This window comes from Scyliorhinus torazame, chromosome 10 (genome assembly GCF_047496885.1).
Source record: "Scyliorhinus torazame isolate Kashiwa2021f chromosome 10, sScyTor2.1, whole genome shotgun sequence".
Taxonomy (NCBI): Eukaryota; Metazoa; Chordata; class Chondrichthyes; order Carcharhiniformes; family Scyliorhinidae; genus Scyliorhinus; species Scyliorhinus torazame.
Window position 1 is genome coordinate 185,193,909 of NC_092716.1, and position 26,049 is coordinate 185,219,957.

Below are 26,049 nucleotides of genomic sequence, written 5' to 3' on the forward strand. Positions count from 1 at the left end.
AGATGATTGGTGCACCAAATTGTATATTGATTAATTTGAGAGTTTGCTGCCGAATTGTGTTTCAATAATAGAATCGCTTAACATAATATGCACAAATGGATTATTATAGTGAAGTGAGTTCAGCTATAAAGCGTTACAACTGAAGATAACTTCAGAATGTTTGATGGTTTATACCACCGTTTTTCTGTGGTGTCTTTAACATTGACAAAGGTCACAATATTCTTGTATAGTAAAGTATCTGCTTACGTTTATATAGCTTGTCACATCCTCTTGATATATATTTATCACCTTAAATGTTCCAAAGTTTTCCTTTTTCAATGCTCAGCCTCCCTGTGGAAAACTCCACCTGGTCCAAACACCTTTGTATGTGTTCAGCCCTCTTGTTCCTCTTTCTCTCCAACATACTCTGACTAATCGAAACTCTTCAGCCTGTTAAATTTATAATCACCATCTCTGAAGTCCCTCATCCATATGAATCCGACAATCTTTCCCATCCTGAGAATACTCCACTCCTTTGACTGTTGTACATGTCCCCATGCCATCCCAATATTAGTGACATAACTTTGTGCTCTGGATTCCTTCCTCTATACTTCTCAGCCTATCTGTCTGCCTTTTAAAAGCATCCTCCTTCACCACCGCCCCTTGTTTGACCAACCTTTCAGTCATCTCTGAATCTATTCCTTCCTGTTTAGTGTTTCCTTAAATCTATCCAGTTTCATTCACAATTCCTCAATGATAGCAGGATCTGTGCTACATTAACCAAAGATTAACTGGACCAACATTATCAACAACATAGCTGCAAGCCTCTTGTATGCCAATGCTAGACAGAGCTGAAGTGCCTTGCCTATGAGAATTTTGGGCTTGCTGTTTGTTATGTTATCAAGCAGAGTCTTGTAATACCCATCCCTGGGACTGCCTTGTGAATTAACAATTCTGGTCTTACAATGTTGCCTTATCAGATTTTCCTCTCTGGAACAATTTCCATATCATGCTCTTCAAACCCACAAAAAAAACAAGTAAATGAGACAGAAAATATCTTACTAAATGGTTTATTAAATAGTTCAAGGTATTACAATTAAACTATTCCTTTAATTCAAGGGTTTAATTTTACATTTGCAACCCAATACATTGCAGCTACCCAGAATAGAACTCATGCTAATATTTTGAATTGGTTTGATCTCAGTGAATGAACCTTGGTGAAAATCCTTAGATCAGTGCAACTTGTATTGATGTGTTAACCAAAATGATATGTTACCTGAGGAATTGCAGTTTACCTAGACGTTGTTATTCTATTCTATTTGGGGCAGTGCTGGATAATAGTTTTTCTTGGACTAATTCACAGCTACGAAGGTTGGATCCCAGGCCTACTTTGGTTCATAGGCCACCATGTGTGACCTGTGACAAACTACTCTCCTGTCTGTCCTTTGCTTGGCCTGCCTGGCTGTGAGTTTGATCGAACTGGCGTTCATGGCTGTTCTTCCCCTTTACTTGCTCGCAAGAAGAAGGGAACATTTATTCTGACTTCTGCACAGCAAGTATCCGGGAGCTTTAAAAACCAAACAATTTAAATGTAAAATACTGCATGTACTGGGAGTCTGAAATAAAAACAGAAAATGCTGGAAATATTTAATGGGTCAAGCAGTATCTGCATTTCTCTCTCCAGAATTAATCTTTCACATTGATGACTTTTGACGAAAGACCGCATACCTGAAACCTTTACCCAATTTATTCCAGTTCTTGGTGCTAACATTTATTTTCTTCCTGAAGGAAATGTCTGACTATATTTTGCAACACAAAGTGGCGTGACTGAAAGTGGAAGAGGAATATAGGTGAATCATAGACATGGAGTCACGTCCCATCACCATGTGGGAAAACTGTCGAGACACACTCATGTCCCAGCATCATGTGAGAGAATTACAGATACAGACCCACGTCCCATCATCCGAGTGGGAGAATCACGGACACCGATCCACATTCCAGCACCGTGCAGGAAAATCACAAACACAGAGCCATGTCCCATCATCCTTGGGAGGTAATCACAGGCACAGGCCCTGTTATCTGGTGGCTGATTTTTAAAAAAAAAATGTTATCACCTGGGATGATCTCCATAGAAATAGTAACGTTGTAAATGATTCGGAAAAAAAAAATCAAAGGAAAGCAACTTGGATCAGAAATGGCAAATTGTATACAAGGTTTAACATTTTCCAAGTAACAAGAAATTTGTGATGTTACACGGCATTGACGATTACTGGTGCCAGATACTCAGAGTGCCTGATGCCAAAGGAGAAAGCAGGAGCTATATTGCGATTCGCTATAACCTGTGTGAATCAGAGAGAGGCATTGTGTCAATTTCAGGCAAGTAAAATGAGCATTTCAAAGTTGTTGTTCATTTCAGAATTCAAAACAATAAGCATATTTAAACCAACTCTATCTTTTAAACCCCAAAATGTTCTCCGATTGTAAAGTGAATTAAAATGGCACTGCTTTGCAATCCTCGGAAAACAATTCACCGTATCTCAAATTGCCTTTTAGACAGAATTTTCAGAACAGGAACAAGCCATTCTCTCCAATTGGTCTGTACTGGCATTTCCGTTCCATGCACACCTCCCTCACTCTTTTGTAAAGGCAGTTTATTTATTTATTCTATGATTCGGTAGGTAGCTTGTGTAAGGAAGCAGTCTGTGCACATTACTGAATGCTATGCTCTCTTCACACTCTCAACACAGTTCAGCACTCAATACTCACAGCAAAAATATACTTGGGAAATGAAAAGTCTAAATAGCATACTGATGTATTTGAAAATCTTCAGTTGAAGCAGCCATTTCTGATCAAACAGGGCAGCAGATCAGATCATCATTCCTGACAGATATAAATTTATTTGCTGATGAAAGTTTAAAAATTTAATTTCTGTTGCTGACTCTAGCTCTCTCCCATTTTTCAGATCCCATAAACCATACCTGGGGCCTTAGGAAAATGAATGGGATCACAGAACACAATCCCCAAAAACCCAGGCGGAGTCCTCTGTGATAAATACAGCATTTAACTAGTCTTAATCAATTGTTGAATGCGATTCCAAAGCAGCAGGTGCTTTTGCAATTCTAGTTATCTTGCATTCTAATGTTTGTCTAATTCTGAGTTTTATAAACGTGGCCGACTTTTAATTTCTCTTGTTTGGGTTTGCAGAATCTCTGTTCTCCCTCATTTCCACTTTGAACTGACAATGGAACGTAAATTCCAATGTCTAATTTACTGCCATTGAGAGTTGGGTAGGATTCACTCAGTGGCACAAATGCACGCTTGGTCACTTATAAAGTATTTTGTTCCGGGTAAAACCAAGACACCATTGCAGTGGTGGGCATTTAGAGGAAGAGAACATTGCGCTGAATACTTTAAGGTTCTTGCACAAATAAATACCTTTCAATCCATCCTTGTGCATTTTATGCTTTAAATCTTTTACTTTAAAGACAGCTGGGGAGCCAATACTTGCTGCAGAATCTGTACCTTACTGACACTGAATGCTCTTTCCTGTGACCTTGTGTATGGATATTAAGGAATGTCCAATGGCACCTACTCAAATGTTATCTATCTGTCCTTCCACCTTGTGTTAAGGAATCGCTCTTTAGTTTTATTTTCACTGAATCAGTGCAGGATGAATAAGGCATATTCTCTATGCTCTACGTGAACTGAAGGTGGAATGGCTGAAGAGAGAATAACCAATTTGGTTCTGCGACCACTGTTTTTCTTGTTGGTACTAATCATGGATTTTTTTTTTAACTTCCAAGACTGTTAGAATTCATCACAGGTTGTACATTTTTATTGTCACTGCTGTAGCCACCTGAGTTGGCCACTTCCTGACTTAAAATGGAGAACAGCAAAGGCTGAAGGGAAATTCAGCCAACACAGGCAAAAACTAGCAGGTGCAAGTTTACTGTGTATTAGACTCTGCAAAAGCCCAGGCAGCATCGATACAAGCAGCCATCTGCATAGTAATGTAGCAGCTATCTGCATAGTAATGAGCGATCCCTGGGAACAATCGAAACATTTAAGGTAAACAAAGCCAAGCCAGACTCCTCGGCGCCAGCAGGAGCCAATGCAAAAGAGGTTAACGGACACTTAAAGACCGCCCAACGATCAGGGAACAGCTCCAGTATTCGAGAAATCGAACCAAGCGATTGGAACGAAGTCCAATCACTTGAAACCAGGTACGGGGTCCGCCCCGAAAGGCAGGAAGCCCCTGGAGACTATAAAGTAAAGCCCCCAAGTTCAGATCGTCCTTCTTGACAGGGTCATTCAGCAACGCGAACCAATCCTTGACAGTGACCTGTCCAGCTGCCTCCAAAGAACGCAAGTTTCAAGTCAACGCTGGCTACGAGATAGGCGCTCCTAGCTACCAGTCCATACCAGCTTTTGAATCCCCGCAGACTCAGAACCTGAACGAAAGGCCATTTGTTCCCCTGACCTGGTGGGCCAGTCCGAAGCTAAGTATTGGCCTGTTAGTGATAGAAATAGCTTGGAAAGTAGAGTTTATGCATGAGTAGCGATTTACTGTGTATACTAAATGTGCTTTGATTTTTATCTTACTAATTGGTGTATTGAGTTATTGATCATTACTCGAACTTGAACCTCGTGGCGGTATCATAAAGATACCTGGCGACTCTAGAGCAAAGGTTATAAAACAGAGCAAATTGAACCAACCAAAAGTTAGCAACACTGCTAATTGCTGTTTTCTCGTGACAACTGAATTAAAACACTGCGGATAACCTAGACGAGTGTAGGAAGTTCAGGGACACAGTAAAAAAGGAAATAAGGAAATCAAAGAAAGGGCATGAAAAAAGATTAGCAGGTAAAGTTAAAGAAACTCTAAAGATGTTTTCCCAAAATATTAGTGGTAAAAGTTTAGTTAAGGAAAAAGTGGGACATATCAAAGATGAAGAAGGGATCTTGTGTGTATATGCAGAGGCTGTGGGGAGGGTTTTAAATGAATATTTTGTCTTTACAAAGGAAAGGGATGATGCAGATATCATAGTCCAGATATTGGAGCGATAATCATAAAGAGAGAGGAAGTACTCGAATGGTTGGAATCCTTGAAAGTTGATAAGTCTCCAGGGCCAGGTAGATTATTTCTAAGGCTACTGAAGGCGGTCAGGGAGGAGATAGAAGATGCTCGTAGGATGATTTTGCTATCTTCACTAGACACAGGGGAGGGACTGGAGAAATGCAAACATAGTTCTATTGTTTAAAAAGGGATTGAAGGAAATGCCAAACAATTATAGGCCAGTTAGTCTTATGTCGGTAGTGGGAAAATTGGTAGAATCAATCCTGAGATAGGATTATGTGTCACGGAGAAAGGCATGGACGAGTCAGGGATGGTCAGCATGGATTTGTTAAAGGAAAGTCTTGCCTTGCAAATTTGATTGAATTCTTTGAGGAAGGGACAATAAAGGTTGATGAAAGTAATGCAGTGGATGTTATGCATGTGGCACTTAGCAAGGGTTTTAACAAGGCGTTTGACATGGCAGATTGCTCACAAAAGTAAACGGGGCAGCACGGTGGCGCAGTGGTTAGGCATGAATTCAAGATAAGTGGCAGGAAGTGTAGAGGGGCGTAGAGGGGACATGAGGAAGAACCTTTTTATGCAGAGGGTAGTGGGAGGCTGGAATTTGCCGCCTGAGCTGGTAGTGGGGGCAGAGACCTTAAACTCTTTTTAAAAGTACCTGGATCTGCACCTTAAGTGCTCTAAGCTTCAGAGCTATGGGGCGGGTGCAGGAAGGGATTAGAAAGAGCACCTGGGTGTACTCGGGCTGGCATGGACAAGTTGGGCAAAATGGCCGCCTCCTGTGCTGTGACTTTTCTATGGTTCCAAAACCTAGTTAAGTCATGTAACAAAGAGAATAAGTCTTGAACTCAGTGGTCAACAACAACTTCCATTGATATAGCCCTTTTAAGGTAGTGAAACATCCCAAGAAGTTTCACAGGAGGATTACTAAAGAAAATGTGACACTAAGACACTCAAGGAGATATTAGGACAGTTGTGCTCCAAGAGGTGGATTTAAAGGAGCATATTAAAGGAGGGAGAGAGAGACGGACAGGTTTAGGGAAGGAATTTCAGAGCTTAGGCACAACGACTAATGGTGGAGTGATTGAAATTAGAGGTGGCCAGAGGATTGTGGTGCTGGAGGAGGTTACAGAGATTGGGAATGGGAGTGGCCATGGAGGGTTTTGAAAACAAGGAGTCAAAGTTGAGGTACTATCTGAACTATGAAGGTGAGCAAGCACAGAGGTGATAGGTGAATGGGATTTGGTGTGTTAGGATACAGACATCAAGAGTTTTGGATGAGCATGACACTGAATAGGTCAGACAATTCTGGGGAATTCATATTTATTACCTTCTCTGGACTGTGGCTCCCAGGCCCTGGTTTCCTTGTTGAATCGCTGGGCAGCTGATTCCTGCCTATTATGCTGTACTGAGGAGGTTTGTACTTGTATGTATTGGGACTGGTGACCTTGTATGCACCGGGTCCTGGAGTCTGAGGGAAATAAAATCAAAATAGTATTTTTAAACGTTATTTTGACCATCTTCTCTACCTGAGACATTTACTCCCAGTGGTAACGGTCTGTATTGTGTACAGGATGCACTGCAGAAACACACCAAGTCTTCTTCAGTAATACATGGCGTCTACCAGCTCGAAGAACAAGGGCACTTGAAACATGGAACACCATCAAGTTTCCTTCCAAGTCACATACTATCCTGACTTAGAACTATATTGCTGTTCCATCATTGTCACTGGGTCAAATCCTGGAATGTGTCCCTAACAGCATTGTGGTGTACTTACACTACATGGACTGCAACTGTTCCAGAAGATGGCTCACCACCACCACCTTCTCTGCGGCAGTTAGGAGTGGACAATAAATGCGGGCCTTGCCAGCCATGCTCAATTAACAAATGCATTTGGAAAGAATGTTGTCATAACCAAGAGATAAAATTCAACCATCTTTATTTAATAGGCCAATCTTCAAATTCAATAATTGATTTAAAAACAGACGCCTTTTGCTTTTTAAGGTGCCAGTTGTAGCTCTGTGGGTAGCACTCATTCTTTTCAGAAAGAAGGCTGTCTCCCCATGAGAACTGGTTGATAATCTACCACCCTCGTGGCGCAGAACAGAATTGCTGTCTGGGTTTAAACAGACCAATATCTCCACTCATCATTCCAGAATTTTGGAAAGTGAGTTCTTGTCAGTGATGGCTCAGACAGATCCAAAATACTTCTTCAAGATTTCTGCCATTTCCAGTTTCCCATTATGAATTCACCAGTCTCACCCTCTTACTTTAGCTAATCTCTTCATTCCTATATACTTATAGAAGCTTTACTGTCTATCTTTATATTTCTTGCCAGTTTTTTTTCTCCCTCTCCAATTTCTACTTCTTTATTTTTTAGTCATCCTTTGCTGGTTTCTAAAATATTCCCAATCTTCTGGGCCACCACTGATCTTTGCAGCATTGCACAGCTTCCTTTTCAAGTTGATACCATACTTGACTTCCTTAGTTATCCATGGATGATGCATCCTCGTAGCATCTTTCTTTCTCAAAGGAATACATCTTTTTGCTGAGAGTTATGAAACATCTCATTAAATGTTTGCCACTGCTCCGCTACTGTTGTAACTTTTAACCTATTTCCCCATTCCACTTTAGCCAACTCTGACTTCATACCCCTGTAACTGACTTTACTGAAGCTGAAGATACTAGTCTGAGATCCAAATTTATCACCCCAAAACGGAATGTGAAATTCCACAATGTTATGATCACACTTACCTAGAGGATCTTTCTCTTTGAGGTCATTAATTAATTATCTCATTTTTTTAATAAAGTATTTTAATTGCGGTTTTTCCATTTTAACAAATAATGCAACAAAAACACAGGAATGGTACAGCTTAGCAAAAATGTCTCATCATGCATAGATACAGAGGAGGACAGGAGAACAGCTCGAGACAATCATTCACATAAACAATTATGAAAAATCCTGAGATAGAAGTTATAAGTGTTTGGCAAAAGTAAAACCTATCCCTAAATCTAACGACCAATCCCCTCCCCACTCCCAAGAAAATCTTTCCAATGATACAAACAAAACAATAAAAAACCAAATAACTTCAACTCTATACCCAAAATCCCTAACAGGTGACAGTGTCTCGATCTTTGAAAAGAGATGAACGGTTGCCATCACAGAATCTCTCAACAGAACCCCTGGTGGTAAATTTAATTTTCTCCAAATGCAAAAAGGACATTAAGTCCCCTAACCAGCCAAAAGCACGAGGCAGAGCGGGAGACCTCCAAACAAACAATATCTGCCTCCGGGCTATCAATAAGGCAAACTGCCAGAGAGTTTGCCATTCTTATCGGAGAATATTAGACATAGTGTAAAAAAGGAAGCCCAGAAGCTGGCGAGTCTGGGGCAGGACCAAAACATGTGCCTGTGATCTGAAGTGGTAAGCGAACAGGGGTCACATCTGTTTTCAACATTTGGGGGAAAGCCCGCGCACCCTTGCCATGGTCCAGTCTGTCCCACGTAGCACTTTGAATTGAATTAGGCTCAACCGGACACATGAAGACATGGAGTTGACTCTGTACAGGGCCTATCTCAAAACCTCGCTTGTGAGTGTGGGGCCCAGTTCACTCTCCCATTTCGCCCTCATCCTGTTCGCTGGGGAGGGATCAGATGAGAGAATGTGGCCATATAGGACTGAGACAGGCTAGCTCAGGATAGAATCCTCCCCTGGAAGGTGGAGGCCGATGTATTAACATTGATAAAGGATTTGAGCAAGAAAGTGGGGAGGCATTGAAAGAAAAAGAAAAATCTTGGGAGTTTGTTCATTTTTATTGTTTGAATCCTGCCAGCGAAAGACAAAGGAAGGTTATTCCATCTCTGTAGACATTGTTGATCAGGCTGGAATTTGTGGAGTGAGATCCAATTGTGGGCCATCCTGATCCTCCAAGTAATGAAAACTTGTACTCGAAGCAAAAGGGTAATGTGCCTAAGTGGGCTTGTCTTCCAGGGGGCATTGACGCGGAAAACATCCACTCTTGCCTAGATTTCATTTATAGCCAGAGAAGGAGCCCAAACTGTTTTGTTTTTTAAAAAAAAATTTTTATTAAAGGTTTTCATAAAATATCAATAACAAAATGAAAAAGGAACCCAACAGGGTTAAGTACAAAACACAGTCCAGAAAAACAACCCTCCATACCCCCCTTCCCCCCTGTACATAAATAATAAATTAACATTAACACCCCGACTTAATACAACAAGTATATACACCCCCTCAGACCCTCCAGTGTGAATAATAAAATAAATAAAATAAATAAATAAAGTGACCCCCCCACCCCCCGAGCTGCTGCTGCCATTGACCAATGTCTACCGCTCTGCCAGGAAGTCTAAGAACGGTTGCCACCGCCTAAAGAACCCTTGTACCGACCCTCTCAAGGCGAATTTCACCCTCTCCAACTTAATAAACCCCGCCATATCGTTGATCCAGGATTCCACAATTGGGGGCATCGCATCCTTCCACTGAAGGAGAATCCTTTGCCGGGCTACCAGGGACGCAAAGGCCAGAATTCCGGCCTCTTTCGCCTCCTGCACTCCCGGCTCCTCTGCCACCCCAAATATTGCGAGCCCCCCAGCCAGGCTTGACCCTGGATCCTACCACCCTCGACACCATCCTCGCTACGCCCTTCCAAAATTCCTCCAGCGCTGGACATGCCCAGAACATATGGGTGTGGTTTGTTGGGCTCCCTGAGCACCTAACACACCTGTCCTCACCCCCAAAAATCTGACTCATCCTTGTCCCGGTCATGTGTGCCCTGTGCAGCACATTAAATTGTATGAGGCTGAGCCTTGCGCACGATGAGGAAGAAAGTTCACCCTCCCCAGGGCATCTGCCCACCTCCATTCCTCAATTTCCTCTCCCAACTCCTCCTCCCACTTACCTTTTACCTCCACCACCGAGGCCTCCTCCTCCTCCTGCATCATCTGGTAAGTTTCCGAGATCTTCCCCACTCCCACCCACCCCCCGAGAGCACCCTGTCCTGTACTGTGTGTGGCCGTAGCCACGGGAATCCACCACCTGCCGTCTGGCGAACGCCCTTACCTGTAAGTGCCTGAAGATGTTCCCCGGGGGGGAGCCCGTACTTCTCCTCCAGCTCACCCAGGCTTGCGAACTTCCCGTCCAGAAACGGGTCCCCCAGCTTTCGTATCCCTGCCCAGTGCCACCCCGCAAATCCTCCACCTGTTCTTCCTGGGAAGAACCGGCGGGGACCCCGTAATGGGGTCCCCGCCGAGGCCCCCACTTCCCCCCTGTGCTGCCTCCACTGCCCCCAAATTTTGAGGGCCGCCACCACCACCGGGCTCGTGGTATACCTCCTTGGAGGGAGCGGCAGCGGCGCCGTTGCCAGCGCCCCCAGACTCGTACCCACACAAGACGCCATCTCCAGCCTCTTCCATGCAGCCCCCTCCCCCGCCATCACCCACTTGCGCACCATCGTCGCATTGGCGGCCCAGTAGTATCCACAGAGGTTGGGCAGCGCCAGTCCCCCCCTATCTCTACTTTGCTCCAGGAACACCCTTCTCACCCTCGGAGTCCCTCGCGCCCACACAAACCCAATTATACTCCTGTTAAACCGCCTGAAAAAAGCCTTCGGGATAAACACGGGGAGGCACTGGAACAGGAACAAAAACCTTGGGAGCACCGTCATTTTGGTTGACTGCACCCTACCCGCCAAGGACAGCGGCAACGCGTCCCACCTCTTGAACTCCTCCTCCATTTGCTCCACCAGCCTTGTAAAATTAAGCCTATGCAGGGCCCCCCAGCTCCTGGCCACCTGGACTCCCAGATACCTGAAGCTCCTCTCCGCCTTTTTTAGTGGGAGCTCACCAATCCCCCTCTCCTGGTCCCCTGGATGAACTACGAACAGCTCGCTCTTCCCCATGTTGAGCTTGTACACCGGAAAGTCCCCGAATTCCCTAAGAATCCTCATTACCTCTGGCATTCCTCCCACCGGGTCCGCCACATACAGCAGCAGGTCGTCCGCGTAAAGTGACTCCCTATGCTCCTCTCCACCACGCACTAACCCCCTCCAGTTCCTTGACTCCCTCAGTGCCATAGCCAGGGGTTCAATCGCCAGTGCGAAGAGCAGTGCAACCGAAAGTACTCGGACCTCCTCTTGTTCATGGCCACACTCGCCATCGGGGCCTCATCAACAGCCTAACCCAACTGACAAAACCCCTCCCCAAACCCGAAACTCTTCAGCACCTCCCACAGGTACCCCCACTCTACCCTATCGAAGGCTTTCTCAGCGTCCATCGCCACCACTATCTCCGCCTCCCCCTCCCTCGCCGGCATCATGATAACGTTCAAAACCTCCGCACATTCGCGTTCAACTGTCTCCCCTTCACAAACCCTGCCTGGTCTTCATGGATGATCTGTGGCACACAATCCTCAATCCTCGTGGCTAAGACCTTCGCCAGCACCTTGGCATCTACATTTAACAAGGAAATCGGTCTGTAAGACTCACACTGCAGGGGATCCTTGTCCCGCTTCAGGATCAAGGAGATTAGTGCCCGGGACATCGTCGGGAGCAAAGCCACCCCCCCCTCACTTGCCTCATTGAAGGCCCTAACTAACAGCGGGCCCAACAGGTCCATATATTTTTTTATAGAATTCGACTGGGAAACCGCCCGGCCCCAGTGCCTTCCCCACCTGCATGCTTCCTCTCCCATTGATAAGCTCCTCCAGCCCAATTGGGGCCCCCAGTCCCTCTTCCACCTTTGGAAACCTCAATTGGTCCAGGAAGCAGCCCATCCCTCCCTCCTCCTGTGGGGGCTCGGATCGGTACAATTCCACGTAGAAGTCCCTGAAGACCCCATTGATGCCAGCTCCACTCCGCACCACACTCCCTCCCCTGTCCTTAACTCCCCCGATCTCCATAGCTGCGTCCCGCTTCCGAAGCTGATGCGCCAGCATCCGGCTTGCCTTTTCCCCATACTCGTAAATCGCCCCCTGGGCCTTCCTCCACTGCACCTCCGCCTTCCTGATGGTCACCAGGTCGAATTCGGCCTGGAGGCTACGCCTCTTCCTCAACAATCCTTCCTCGGGCTCCTCCGCATACCTCCTGTCTACCCTCACCATCTCCCTCACCAGCCTCTCCCCCTCCCCCCCGCTCCCTCCGCTCCTTGTGGGCCCTAATGGAATCAGCTCTCCCCTCACCACCGCCTTCAGTGCCTCCCATACCATCCCCACTCGGACCTCCCCGTTGTTGTTGGTCTCCAAGTACCTCTCTATACTTCCTCGGACCCGCTCGCTCACCTCCTCGTCCGCCAACAGCCCCACCTCCAAGCGCCACAGTGGGCGCTGGTCCCTCTCCTCCCCCATCTCCAAGTCCACCCAATGCAGGGCGTGGTCCGAAATGGCTATTGCCGAATACTCAGTATCCTCTACTCTCGCTATCAACGCCCTACTCAAGATGAAAAAGTCGATTCGGGAATAAGCCTTATGGACATGTGAGAAGAATGAAAATTCCCTAGCCCCCGGCCTTGCAAATCTCCAAGGGTCCACCCCTCCCATTTGGTCCATAAATCCCCTCAACACTCTAGCCGCCGCCGGCTTCCTACCCGTCCTAGACCTGGAGCGATCCAGTGCCGGATCCAGCACCGTGTTAAAGTCTCCCCACATTATCAGGCCCCCCACTTCCAAGTCTGGGATCCGACCCAACATACGCCGCATAAAACCCGCATCGTCCCAGTTCGGGGCATACACATTGACCAGCACCACCCTCTCTCCTTGCAACTTACCACTTACCATTATGTACCTACCGCCATTATCTGCCACAATGCTCGACGCCTCAAACGACACCTTCTTTCCCACCAAGATCACCACCCCTCGATTTTTGGCATCTAGCCCCGAGTGAAACACCTGACCTACCCACCCTTTCCTCAGTCTTACCTGGTCTGCCACCTTCAGGTGTGTCTGCTGAAGCCTAACCACATCCGCCTTGAGCCCCTTCAGAGGCGCGAACACGCGGGCCCGCTTAACCGGCCCATTCAGTCCCCTTACATTCCAGGTTATCAGCCGGATCAGGGGGCTACCCGCCCCCCTCTCCCACCGACTAGCCATGATTCTTCCTCGGCCAGCCATGCGCCCGCACCCCACACCCAGCCCGTTCCTCACAGCGGCATACCCCCGTCTCGACCCCCCACTCGCTCCAGCTCCTCCTTGACCTTAGCAGCAGCAACTCGATTCCCCCCCCGCCCCCCCCCAGCTAGGACCCATCCGAGCTGATTTACTCCCCCCATTGCACTTCCGCAAGTCAGCTGACTCCTGCTGACCTCGGCCACTCCCGCCTCTCCTTCGACTCCTCCCATTGTGTGGCACACCCTCCACTCCCATCCCCATCCATAGGCTCTCCCTCTTCTGTTCTAAGCGCGGGAAACAACCCTCGCTTCCCTCCCCGGCCCCGCCCCCTCCAGTCTTCAGCGCGGGGAAAAGCCCGCGCTTTCCACCTACCCGGCCCCGCCACCTCTGACGCAGCTCCTTTTACAGGCCCGGTCTCTCACCCCTGACTCGGGCCTCCCCCTCCCCCGCGGGGCCCCATCTCACCTCCAAGAGCCCCCCACCCCCACCGACCCAACCAAAACAGTGCCCAACCCGCCCCAGCCACCCTCACCGACCCAAAAGAGAAAAAACACAAGGAAAAAGAAACCCGGAGCAATACAAAGACCCCCCCCCCTCGAAACAAAAATAAACATAGCATATCAACCGCAGTCCCCAATCGCCCGTCCCGACCCTCAATCTGTGTCCAACCTCTTGGCCTGAACAAAGGCCCATGCCTCCTCCGGAGACTCAAAATAATGGTGCCGGTCCTTGTAGGTAACTCACAGTCGCGCCGGCTGCAACATGCCAAACTTCACCCCCTTCCTGTGCAGCACCGCCTTCGCTCAATTGTACCCGGCCCTCCTCTTCGCCACCCCCGCACTCCAGTCCTGATATATCCGAACCCCCGCGTTCTCCCACCTGCTGCTCCTCTCTTTCTTGGCCCACCTGAGCACACACTCCCGATCGACGAACCGATGGAACCTCACCAGCACCGCCCGCGGAGGCTCGTTAGCCTTGGGCCTCCTCGCCAGCACTCTATGGGCCCCTTCCAGCTCCAGGGACCCCTGGAAGGACCCCATTCCCATCAGCGAGTTCAACATGGTGACCACTTAGGCCCTCATGTCCGGCCCCTCCAGCCCCTCCGGGAGGCCCAGAATCCGCAGATTCTTCCGCCTCAACCGATTCTCCATCTCCTCAAACTGCTCCTGCCATTTCTTGTGGAGCGCCTCGTGCGCCTCCATCTTTACCGCCAGGCCTAAGATCTCGTCCTCATTGTCAGAGATCTTTTGTCGAGCCTCGCTTGATCACCACTCCCTGGGCCTTCTGTGTCTCCAACAGCTTATCAATAGACGCCTTCATCACCTCGAGCAGGTCCGTTTTAATCTCTCTGAAGCCGCGCTGGATACCCTCCTGCTGCTCTTCCGCCCACTGCATCCACGCTGCCTGGTCTCCGCCCGTCGCCATTTTGTCCTTCTTCCCTCGCACCTTCTTCGGGTCCACCACCACCTTTTTTGTCGCCCCGCTCCTAGTTGAAGCCATATACTGACGGGGAGCTGTTGTAGACTCCTTCCCTCACCGGGAAACGTCGAAAAAGGCCCTGAAAAGAGCCCAAAAGTCCGTTTTTGCGGGAGCCGCCGAATGTGCGACTTAGCTCCGCATAGCCGCAACCGGAAGTCAGGAGCCCAAACTGTTAAGTGTCTTCATTATCCCATTGATGGAGGAAATTGGGTCTGTAATCTATAAAAGTAGGCCATCCGCATAAAGAGATACCCAATGTTTAGCTGCTCCCGAATAATACCCCTCCATTGATTGGAAGCTCTCAAGGCTATAGAGAGAGGCTTTATTGCCAGGGCAGATAAAAGTGGAGAGAGTGGGCAGCCCTGCCTAGTGCCCTATTGAAGGGGAAGTAGTCTGAATATAAAGTATTTGTGTGAACGCTGGCCATAGCAAACAGATCCATGAGACATATTTTTGGCCGAATCAAATCTTCCAAGAATCTCAAACAAATAGTTGTCATGTGAGAGTACCTTTAAGAATGGGTGTTTTTATAGAATAACTAGTGGGTGTACCTTTAAGAAATGGGTGTTTATTACTGCAGTGACGTCAGAGTGTGGGTGGAGCTGGGCTGTCTGTCAGCTTTTAGTTTCACTTTGAGAGAAAGCTTGGGTGCGTCTGTGTTTTTTGGGTTTTGTTTCAGTGTTGTAGCTGCAGTCAGCCACAGAAGGTGTAATGTTGTTCTCTCTGCCATGTAAAGACTATCTCTTGATCATTTGGTGAATTCAGAGTGATAACTGTTCTCAGTAGTGAATTTAAACCTGATGTGCTTCTATTAAAAGGTTTTTAAATGCCTTATGGATGTTAAAAGGAAAGTTTTAAGGATTACTTAGTGTTGTATTCTTTGGGGGTTGTATTTGAATTGATGGTTGCTAAGATGTTCACTGTATGTTTTTAAAAAGGTTAACTTGAGTTCATAGAATAAACATTGTTTTGCTTTAAAAATTACTGTTCGATGTCTGCTGTACCACACCTGTAGAGTGGGCTGTGTGCTCCCCATATCACAATCGAGTAAAGGTTGTGGGTCAGGTGAACTCCATGGCACACTTTGGGGTTCTCTAAACCCTGGCCCATAACAAATTGGGAGCTCGAGGGGGATAAACGTATATCTATTGGATTGGCTTAATGAACTTAAACACAGTGAGGGGTGAGCATATTATGGTTGCTTTTCAGGTGTGGTATTCCAGTTTAAGTGAGGAGTGTGTTGTGGACAATGACTCTTTCAGAGGCTCTGAAGTTTTTGGGGGTGGAGATGGTCACACACAGTACCTTACGGACAGAGACTAAAAACAGACTGTTAGATTTGGCAAAAACATTGCAGTTGACATTACCTGACAAAATGCAAAAAGATGAGGTAATTATGGCGGTGGCTAAGCATTTAAAGTTGCCCGAGATACAGTTTGACTCATTGGAAATGGCAAAAATTCAGTTACAAATTAAACAAATGGAACATGAGAAAAAACTAAAGCAGCTTGAATACAAAAGAGATAGACAGGAAAAAGAAAGAGAGAGAGAGGAAAAGGAAAGAGAAAGAGAGGACAAAGAAAGAGAGAGAGAGAGTTTGAACTTCGGAAAATGGCCATGAAACATGACAGTCAGTTAAAATTGGCGGATTTAAAGGGAAATGTACAGTTTGAAGATAGTGATGAGGATAGTGAGAAAGAGCGTCACAGTCGAAGGCTTGGTGGGGATCTATTTAAATATGCCCAAGCATTGCCAAGGTTTGACGAGAAGGTGGTAGAAGACTTTTTCATTTCATTTGAGAAGGTGGCTAAACAAATGAAATGGCCACAGGACATGTGGGTATTACTGATTCAAACAAAGCTGGTAGGTAGGGCGAGTGAAGTGTTTGCATCACTACCGGAGGAGGTATCTGGGACGTAGGAGGAGGTGAAAAAATCCATCCTAGGTGCATATGAACTAGTGCCTGAAGCTTACAAAGGTTTAGAAATTTAAGGAAAGAATTTGGTCAAACATACATGGAGTTTGAAAGGCTCAAACAGAGTAATTTTGATAGGTGAATATGGGTTTTGAAAATAGACCAAACATATGAAGCTCTCAGAGAAATTATACTCTTGGAGGAATTTAAAAATTCAATTCCTGATGTAGTGAGAACTCATGCGGAAGAGCAGAGGGTTAAAACTGCAAGATTAGCAGCAGAAATGGCAGATGATTATGAATTAGTTCATAAATCAAAGCTTGGTTTCCGACATCAGTTTCAGCCTGTGAGGGATAGTAACTGGGGACATGAGAAATACTCAAGTGGTAAAGGTAAAGGTGATCTGATGGGAGACAATAAAGAGAATGTACCTCAGATTAAAGAGATCCAGGAGGGTGGAAAAGAAATGAAAAGTTTCAAATGTTTTTACTGTAATAAACTAGGCCATGTAAAGTCACAGTGTTGGTGGTTGAAGAAAAGCACTGGAAGGCTGATATGGTAAAACAGGATAAGACAGTGAGGTTTGTTAAAGTGGTAAAGGAAAGCCCAAGTGAAGCGAAGGAGGTGCGAAAGATTGTACAGCCTGATCAAGAGGTGATTGATAAGAAGGTGCCAGATCTCTTTAAAGAATTTACTTGTGTGGATAAAGTTTACTCATGTGTATCAGGAGGAGCAGGCAAAGAAGTCACAATTTTAAGAGATAAGGGAGCTAGTCAATCTTTAATGGTAAGAGATGAGGAGTTATGTAGTTTGGGAAGAATATTGCCAGAAAAGGTGGTAATATGTGGAATTGAGGGTGAGAGGAGTAGTGTTCCATTATAGAAGGTAAGGTTGGAAAGTCCAGTGAAGAGTGGTGAAGTGGTAGTTGGAATAATAGAGAAAATATCTTGTCTAGGAATACAGCTTATTTTGGGTAATGATATAGCTGGATCACAGGTGGGAGTGATGCCTACTGTGGTTGATAAGCCAGTGGACAATCCGACAACTGAAGTGTTGAAGGACGAATATCCTGGGATTTTTCCGGATTGTGTAGTAACAAGGTCGCAAAGTCACAGGTTAAGACAAGACGAGAAATCAAAGAGTGAAGATGAAGTTGAAGTGCCATTAGCAGAAACGATTTTTGATCAGATGGTTGAAAAAGAACAAGAACAAGAACTTCCCCAGATCCGCAGTGTCGCCACGACCACCGGACTTGTGGAGTAACGGGTTGGCGAGAACGGCAAATGAGCCGTTATCAAAGCTCCAGACTAGTACCTTTACATGACGCCGCCTCCAGCTGCTCCCACGCACCCCCCCCAATCACCCACTTCCTAATCATAGCTATATTGGTGGAGGATCAGGCGGATATTTCTAGTTCAGGAAAATTGATGGAGTTACAACAGAAAGATGTAGAAATAAAACGGATGTATCATAAAGCACATACGGAAGAAAAATCTGAGGGTTATTACCATAAGAGTGATGTCTTGATGAGAAAATAGAAACCTTTACATATGCAGGCAGATGAAAAATGGGCAGAAGTTCATCAAGTAGTATTGCCGGCAGGGTATAGAAAGGAGGTGTTGTGAGTTGCACATGAGGTACCAGTGGGAGGTCATTTGGGAATAAGGAAAACTCCAGCTAAAATCGAAAAACATTTTTATTGGCCTGGACTACATAAAGATGTAGTTACATTTTGTCAATCATGTCACACTTGTCAAGTGATAGGGAAACCTCAAGCAGTGATAAAACCAGCGCCCTTAATACCCATTCCAGCATTTGAGGAATCTTTTACAAGGGTCCTAATTGATTGCGTAGGACCACTTCCTCAAACGAAAAGTGGGAATCAATATCTTTTGACGATAATGGATGTGTCTACTAGGTTTCCACAGGCCATTCCAGTACATAATATTACAGCTAAAAGGATTGTGGGGGAGTTACTTAAAATCTTTACTAGATGTGGACTACCCACAGAAATACAATCTGATCAAGGATCGAATTTTACCTCGAGGTTATTCAAAAATGTTTTTTTTTAAAGTATTTTTATTAAGGTTTTGCAGAATTTTTCATAATAAAACAGTAGTAACAATAATAACAAAACAAACAAAAGTGAACATTGACATAGTGCAAAAAGAGAATATACAATAACAATTAAATAGACATTACCCCACGCGACTCAGTCTTCCCACACCATCCCAATGAAGCACTAACCACCCATCACACCCGCCCCCCCCCCGCCCCCCTACGGATTGCTGCTGCCGCTGACATTTTAATTTCCACGAGAAAGTCGACGACTCCAAGAGAACCCTAGCCTAGACCCTCTTAAGGCAAACTTTATTTTCTCGAGGCTGAGAAACCCAGCCATGTTGTTAACCCAGGTCTCTGCACTCGGGGGCTTCAAGTCCCTGCACAATAATAAAATCCATCTCCGGCCTACCAGGGAGGCAAAGGCCAAGACGTCGGCCTCTTTCGCCCCCTGAACTCCCGGGTCTTCTGACACTCCAAAGATCACTATCTCTGGACTCGGCACCACCCGTGTGTTAAGCACTTTGGACATTGCCCTCGCAAACCCTTGCCAGAGCTCTCTAAGCTCCGGGCATGCCCAAAACATGTGGACATGGTTTGCAGGGCTGCCCTTGCACCTCATACAACTATCTTCAACCCCAAAAACTTGCTCATTCTCGCTGCCGTCATGTGTGCCCGGTGGACCACCTTAAATTGAATTAGACTGAGCCTGGCACATGATGAGGAGGAGGAATTAACCCTGCCCAGGACCTCTGCCCACAGACCCGCTTCCAACTCCTCACCTAGCTCCTCATCCCACTTGCCCTTGAGCTCCTCCACCGGGGCTTCCTCCGCCTCCTATAGTTCCTGGTAGATATCCGGAGACCACCCTGTCCTGTATCCTCAGTGGCGGCAGCGTCGGAAAGGCCACTACCAGTTTTTTTCAGGAAGGCTTGTACTTGCAGATATTTAAAGGCATTTCCTGGCCACAGATTAAATTTGTCCTCTAGCGCCTTCAAACTGGGAAAGCTTCCGTCTATGAACAGCTCTCCCATCCTTCTGAAGCCTGCCCTCTGCCAGCTCTGGAACCCACCATCCATCCTACCCGGGACAAACCTGTGGTTGTTACATATCGGGGTCCAGACCGACGCTCCCTCCACCTTCTTGTACTTCCTCCACTGTCCCCAGATCCGCAGTGTCGCCACGACCACCGGACTTGTGGAGTAACGGGTCAGCAAGAACGGCAAAGGAGCCGTTATCAAAGCTCCAGACTAGTACCTTTACATGACGCCGCCTCCAGCTGCTCCCACGCACCCCCCCCCAATCACCCACTTTCTAATTATAGCTATATTCGCCACCCAGTAGTAGTTGCGACTGCGCTCCAACAGCGATCTCCTTACTCGCGGGTTCTTATTCGCCCACACACAGCCCGAAATGATCCTACTCACCCGCTTAAAAAAGGCCTTAGGGATGAAGATGGGGAGGCACTGGAAGACGAACAGAAATCTGGGGAGGACAGTCATTTTCACGGTCTGCATCCTCACTGACAGTGACAGCGGGAGCATGTCCCACCTTTTAAAGTCCCCTTCCATTTGCTCCACCAACCGGGTCAGGTTGAGCCTGTGCAAAATCCCTCAGGATCTGCAGAACCCCCCCCCCCCCCATCCCCTCCATAGGGTCCGAAATGTACAGGAGCAAATCATCTGCGTATAGCGAGACCCGATGTCCCCCCCCCCCCCCCCCCCCCCCCCCCGAACCAGTCCCCGCCAGTTCCTCGAGGCTCTCAGCGCCATAGCTAGCGGTTCTATAGCTAGGGCAAATAGTAATGTGGAGAAGGGACACCCCTGCCTCGTTCCCCGGTGAAGCTCGAAGTACCCCGACCTCAGCCGGTTTGTACATACACTTGCTACAGGCGCCTGGTACAGCAATTTCACCCAGCCAATAAAGCTCTCACCAAACCCTAACATCCCCAGCGTTTCCCACAGGTACTCCCACTCCACCTGGTCAAAGGCTTTCTCTGCATCCATCGCTGTTACCACCTTCGCCTCCCCTCCCTCTGAGGGCATCATAATAATATTCAAAAGTCTCCGGACATTGATATGTCCTTTAACAAACCCAGTCTGGTCTTCCTCTATCACCCCTGGGACGCAATCCTCAATTCTTGTGGCCAGAATCTTAGCTAGCAATTTGGCATCCACGTTTAAAAGCGAAATCGGCCTGTATGACCCGCAATGTTCCGGGTCCTTCCCTCGTTTAAGAATGAGCGAGATCAAGGCCTGTGACATTGTTGGGGGGAGGGTTCCTTTCTCTCTAGCCTCATTGAAGGTCCTCATCAGGAGTGGGCTCAATATTTCCGAAAATTTCTTATAGAATTCTACCTGGTAACCGTCCGGCCCCGGGGCTTTACCCGATTGCATGCCCTCTATACCCTTGACAATCTCCTCCAATTCAATTGGGACCCCCAGCCCCTCCACCAGGTCCTCTTCCACCTTTGGAAACCTCAACTGGTCCAAAAATTGCCTCATCCCTTCTGCTCCCGTCGGGGGCTACGACTCGTATAGTTTACTACAGAACTCCTTAAAGACTCAATTCACCCCCCCTGGATCCAAGACCATGTTACCCTCCTTATTCTTTACTCCCCCGATTTCCCTGGCTGCCTCCCTCTTTCGCAGTTGGTGTGCCAGCATTCTACTCGCTTTCTCCCCATACTCATAGACTGCCCCCCTTGCCTTCCTCAGCTGTGCTACCGCTTTCCCTGTGGTCAGCAGTTCAAACTCCACCTGCAGACTCCGCCGCTCCCTCAGTAGCCCCGCCTCGGGGGCCTCTGCGTATCTCCTGTCCACTTGGGGTATCTCCTCCACCTGTCTCTCCCTCTCCGCTCTTTCTCTCTTTTCCCTATGGGATCGAATTGAGATGAGCTCCCCTCTGAGAACTGCCTTCAGTGCCTCCCATACCCTTGCCGCTGCTACCTCACCCATATCGTTTGTTTCCAGGTAATCCTGGATGTTCCTGCTAATCCGCCCGCAAACCTCTTCGTCCGCCAGCAGCCCCACATCCAGCCTCCAGAGTGGGCGCTGCCCTCTCTCCTCACTATCCGCAGGTTCACCCAGTGCGGGGCATGGTCCGAGACTGTGATTGCTGAGTATTCTGTCCCTGCCACCTTTGGGATTAACGCGCTGCTCAAGACAAAGAAGTCTATGAGGGAATAAACCTTAATGAAAATGGGAGAAATAAGAGAACTCCTTCGCTCTCGGCTGCGCGAACCTCCAGGGATCCACCCCCCCCCCGCCCCCTAAAACCCTTAGCCCCTGCCGGTCGCTTCCCTGTGCTGGACTTCGACCGGTCCAGCTCGGGGTCAATGACTGTGTTAGAGTCTCCCCCCATGATCAGGTTGTGTAACTCTAAGTCCGGGATTTTGCCTAGCATGCGTCTCATAAATTCCATATCATCCCAATTCGGAGCATAGACGTTCACAAACACCACCCGGACCCCCTTCCACTTTCCTCTCACCATTATATACCTGCCCCCCTTATCTGCCACAATTCTCCCAGCCTCGAATGTCACACCCTTCCTGATCAGAATTTCTACCCCCCTGGTCTTCGAATCCAGCCCTGAATGGAACACCTGGCCTACCCATCCCTTTCTCAATCTCATATGATCTGCGAGCTTTAAATGTGTCTCCTGCAGCATTGCTACATCTGCCTTTAACCCCTTTAGATGCGCGAACACGCGCGCTCTTTTGACTGGCCCTTCAAACCCCTCACACTCCACGTGATCAGCCTGGACGGGGTGCTAACCCCCCCCCCCCCAACTAGCCATCGCCCTTTTTTGGCCAACCTCGGGCCCGCGCCCTTTGCTTCCTCGACCGCCCCCGACCCTCAATTGGTACCCCGAAATTGATACCTCCTCTGTCAGCAAAGCTGCATCCCCCCTTCCTTCCCCCCCCACAACAGCCCCACTTCCCAAAACCCCCCGCCAAGCACCAGCTGAGCACTTGCTCACCCCGCACTACGCTCCCGAGAGTCAGCTGACCCATGCTGACCCCGGCAGCTCCCGCCCCTGGCGCCGATCAGACTGTCGCCTCATTGTCCGGACCCCTCTCCCCACATGAATAAACCAATTAAGCTACCTCTCCAGCCCCAGTGAGTAAATAGTAATACGAAACGAAAAATAAACAGAAACACTAACATTGCCCCGTGAGGAGACACTTGTTGAACCAAGGCTCCAACTTCCCCAAAAAAATCGCACTAGGTACAGGGCCCCTCCCCCCTCCGTCTCTCAACTTTGCCGAAACCACTGCACCCTCCAGCCACCACCACAGCCCTTACACGCACCCAACATTGTATACAATCTTATATTAGAAACGGTACCGTGTTACCCAGCCCCACCGCCGCATTCCACCAAAGCTTAACTGTCCTTTAATTCGAGTCCAGCTTTTCTTGTTTGACGAATGACCACGCCTCGTCCGGCGTCTCAAAATAATGATGCCGTTCCTTGTACGTGACCCATAGCCTCGCTGGGTGTAGCATCCCAAATTTCACCCCCTTGCTGAAGAGGGTTGCCTTCACCCGATTGAATCCAGCACGCCTCTTGGCCAGCTCCGCACCCAGGTCCTGGTAGATGCGTATCACGCTGTTCTCCCACCTGCTGCTCCGTTCTTTTTTAGCCCACCGCAAGACAGGTTCCTTGTCCGAGAAGCGATGAAATCTCACCACCATGGCCCTTGGTGGTTCATTCGCTTTGGGCTTCCTTGCGAGGGCTCTGTGCGCCCCGCCCAGCTCCAGGGGTCTAGGGAATACCCCCGTCCCTATCAGCATCTCCAGCAGCTTGGACACAAATGCTCCCGCATCCGACCCCTCCACAACTTCGGGGAGGCCCACAATTCTCAAGTTCTGTCTCCTGGACCTGTTTTCTAGGTCCTCCAGCTTCTCCTGCCACTTCTTGTGGAGGTCATCTTGCGCCTCCATCTTAAGGGCCAATACGACCAACTCGTCCTCATGGTCGAATAGCTTTTTCTCCATCTCCTTAATCGCTTTTCCTTGTGTCGGCTGAGTTGTGATCATTTGGTCTATTGATGCCTTCATCGGGGCCAGCATGTCCTTTTTAAGATCAGCAAAGCAGCCCCTAAGGAACTCCTGTTGCACCTGTGACCACTGCGCCCATGCACCTGGTCTATACCGGCCGCCATGCCGTGCCTCGGCGCCCGCTCCGCACGCTTCTGTCTGTTGGGACTTAAATGCTTCACCCAGCCACTCCTGGTCCAGCTATCCATACAACAGAGAGGGAATCCTTTTGTCATTGTTCGCTTCACCAATCTGCCCTAAAAAGTCCGTGAAAACTCCTGAAAAAGGGTCCGAGAGTCCGTTCCAGACTGGAGCTGCCGAATGGGCGACTTACTCCTCCATGGCCGCCACCGGAAGTCTCGTCACCGCTTCTTCAATGGCCTTTGCAAGATCTTTTCGCAGTTGTTCCCTCTGCTGCTGGAATTCAGCTTTAATAAAGGCCCTCAAGTCAGTTTGAAGCCTTTGAGCTTGCCCTTCCCCCACCTGCATGCTGGAAGAGGCTTTTGTCTTTACTGCAGCACCAGCCAAATCCCTCACTGTTTCTGCCGGGTCTGGTAACCAAGAGACATACCATTCCTGGGGGAAAGTACTCCTCCAACATTCACTGACATCTTTTCATCAAAATTCTCCCCATATTGATTAAAAAGAGTTATTTTCTGTAACCTTGGGCAGGAGCTGCCTTGTATGTGACCACTTACTCCATGGTCCACACCAGAAGTCCGCCTCCATGGTCCACACCGGAAGTCCGCCTCCATGGTCCACACCGGAAGTCCGCGTTATTCAAAGAAGTTATGGATAGCTTAGGAATAAAACAATTCAAATCAACTGCATACCATCCAGAATCACAGGGAGCGTTAGAAAGGTGGCATCAGACATTAAAGACAATGTTGAGGGCTTATTGTCAAGATTATCCAGGGTATTGGGATAAAGGAATTCCATTCGTACTGTTTGCAATTAGGGATGCACCGAATGAGTCAACCAAATTCAGTCCTTTTGAACTAATTTTTGGTCCTGAGGTAAGAGGACCACTTAAATTGATTAAGGAAAAATTGGTGAGTGAGAAATCGGAAATTACATTATTGGATTACGTGTCAAATTTTAGGGAACGATTAAATAGAGCAGGTGAACTGGCTAGCCAACTGTTAAAAGTTGCACAAAATGTGATGAAATGGGTAGCGGACAAGAAATCCAAAGTTCATAGTTTTGCCAGTGGAGATAAAGTTTTAGTGTTGTTACCAATGGTAGGTGAACCTTTAAAAGCTAGGTTTTGTGGACCTGATCAGATTGAAAGGATATTAAGTGAGGTGAATTATGTGGTAAAAACACCAGATAGAAGGAAGACTCACCGAGTGTGTCATGTGAATATGCTTAAAAGGTACTTTGAAAGGGAAGGAGAGCAAAAGGGGGAGGTTTTAATGATTCTAACTCAAAGTGACGAATCAAACCCAGATGACTGTGAATTTGACATACCTCAAATTAAATTGGAAAATGAGGATGTTCTTAAAAATTGGGATAAATTGTTGAGTTACCTTCCAGAGGAAAAACAAACTGACCTGAAAGAGTTATTGATATCACATGGGCAAGTTTGCAGAGATAAATTGGGAAGTACTAAAATGGCTATACATGATGTAGATGTGGGAAAGGCTGTTCCAATCAAACAGCATCCATATAGACTTAACCCTTTAAAATTGCCACAGGTTAACAAAGAGATTGTGAGAATGCTTCAAAATGGCATAATTGAAGTGGGTTGCAGCCAATGGAGCTCACCCATAATGATGGTACCTAAACCAGACGGTACCCAACGGTTGTGCGTGGACTATAGAAAGGTTAATGCAGTTACAAGAACGGACTCTTATCCTATCTCACGTTTGGAGAATTGCATTGAAAAAGTGGGACAATCAGCTTTTATTTCCAAACTGGATTTACCTTAAAGGTTACTGGCGGGTACCTTTATCCGAAAGGGCGAAGGAGATTTCAGCTTCTGTGACTCCAGATGGTATATACCAATTCAAAGTTATGCCATTTGGCATGAAAAACGCCCCAGCCACATTTCAACAGTTAACTAACAAAGTCGTTTCAGGATTACCCAATTGTGCGGTATACATCGACGATCCGGTCATTTTTTGCCAGACATGGAAAGAACATTAAAAACATCTGATGGAGTTATTCGACTGACTTCAGGAGGCGGGTTTGGTGATAAATCTAGCCAAAAGTGAATTTGGAAAAGCCCAAGTCACTTTCCTTGGCCATACAATTGGACAGAGTCAAATGGTCCCACGGGATGTGAAACCAAAAGTTATTGGGCAGTTTCCAATACCCTCGACACAAAGGGAAATAATGTGATTTCTTGGCATGAGTCCACTGATGGACTTGCTG

The 26,049-nt window shown here is 47.3% G+C and overlaps 1 protein-coding gene across 2 annotated transcripts in view; it reads right to left on the reverse strand.

Annotated features, from left to right (window-relative positions):
* Positions 1–1,033: 1,033 nt before the first annotated feature.
* LOC140384426 (ciliary microtubule associated protein 1A-like) overlaps positions 1,034–26,049 on the reverse strand; it is a 77,609-nt gene continuing 52,593 nt past the window's right edge. For both annotated transcript variants that reach the window (XM_072466113.1, XM_072466114.1), the window contains exons 6-7: positions 6,387–6,527; positions 1,034–2,318 (exon numbers count right to left, since the gene is read on the reverse strand). In XM_072466113.1, coding sequence (XP_072322214.1) covers positions 2,229–2,318; positions 6,387–6,527 — 231 coding nt within the window. In that variant the 3' untranslated portion in view covers positions 1,034–2,228. The remainder of the gene's footprint in view (positions 2,319–6,386; positions 6,528–26,049) is intronic.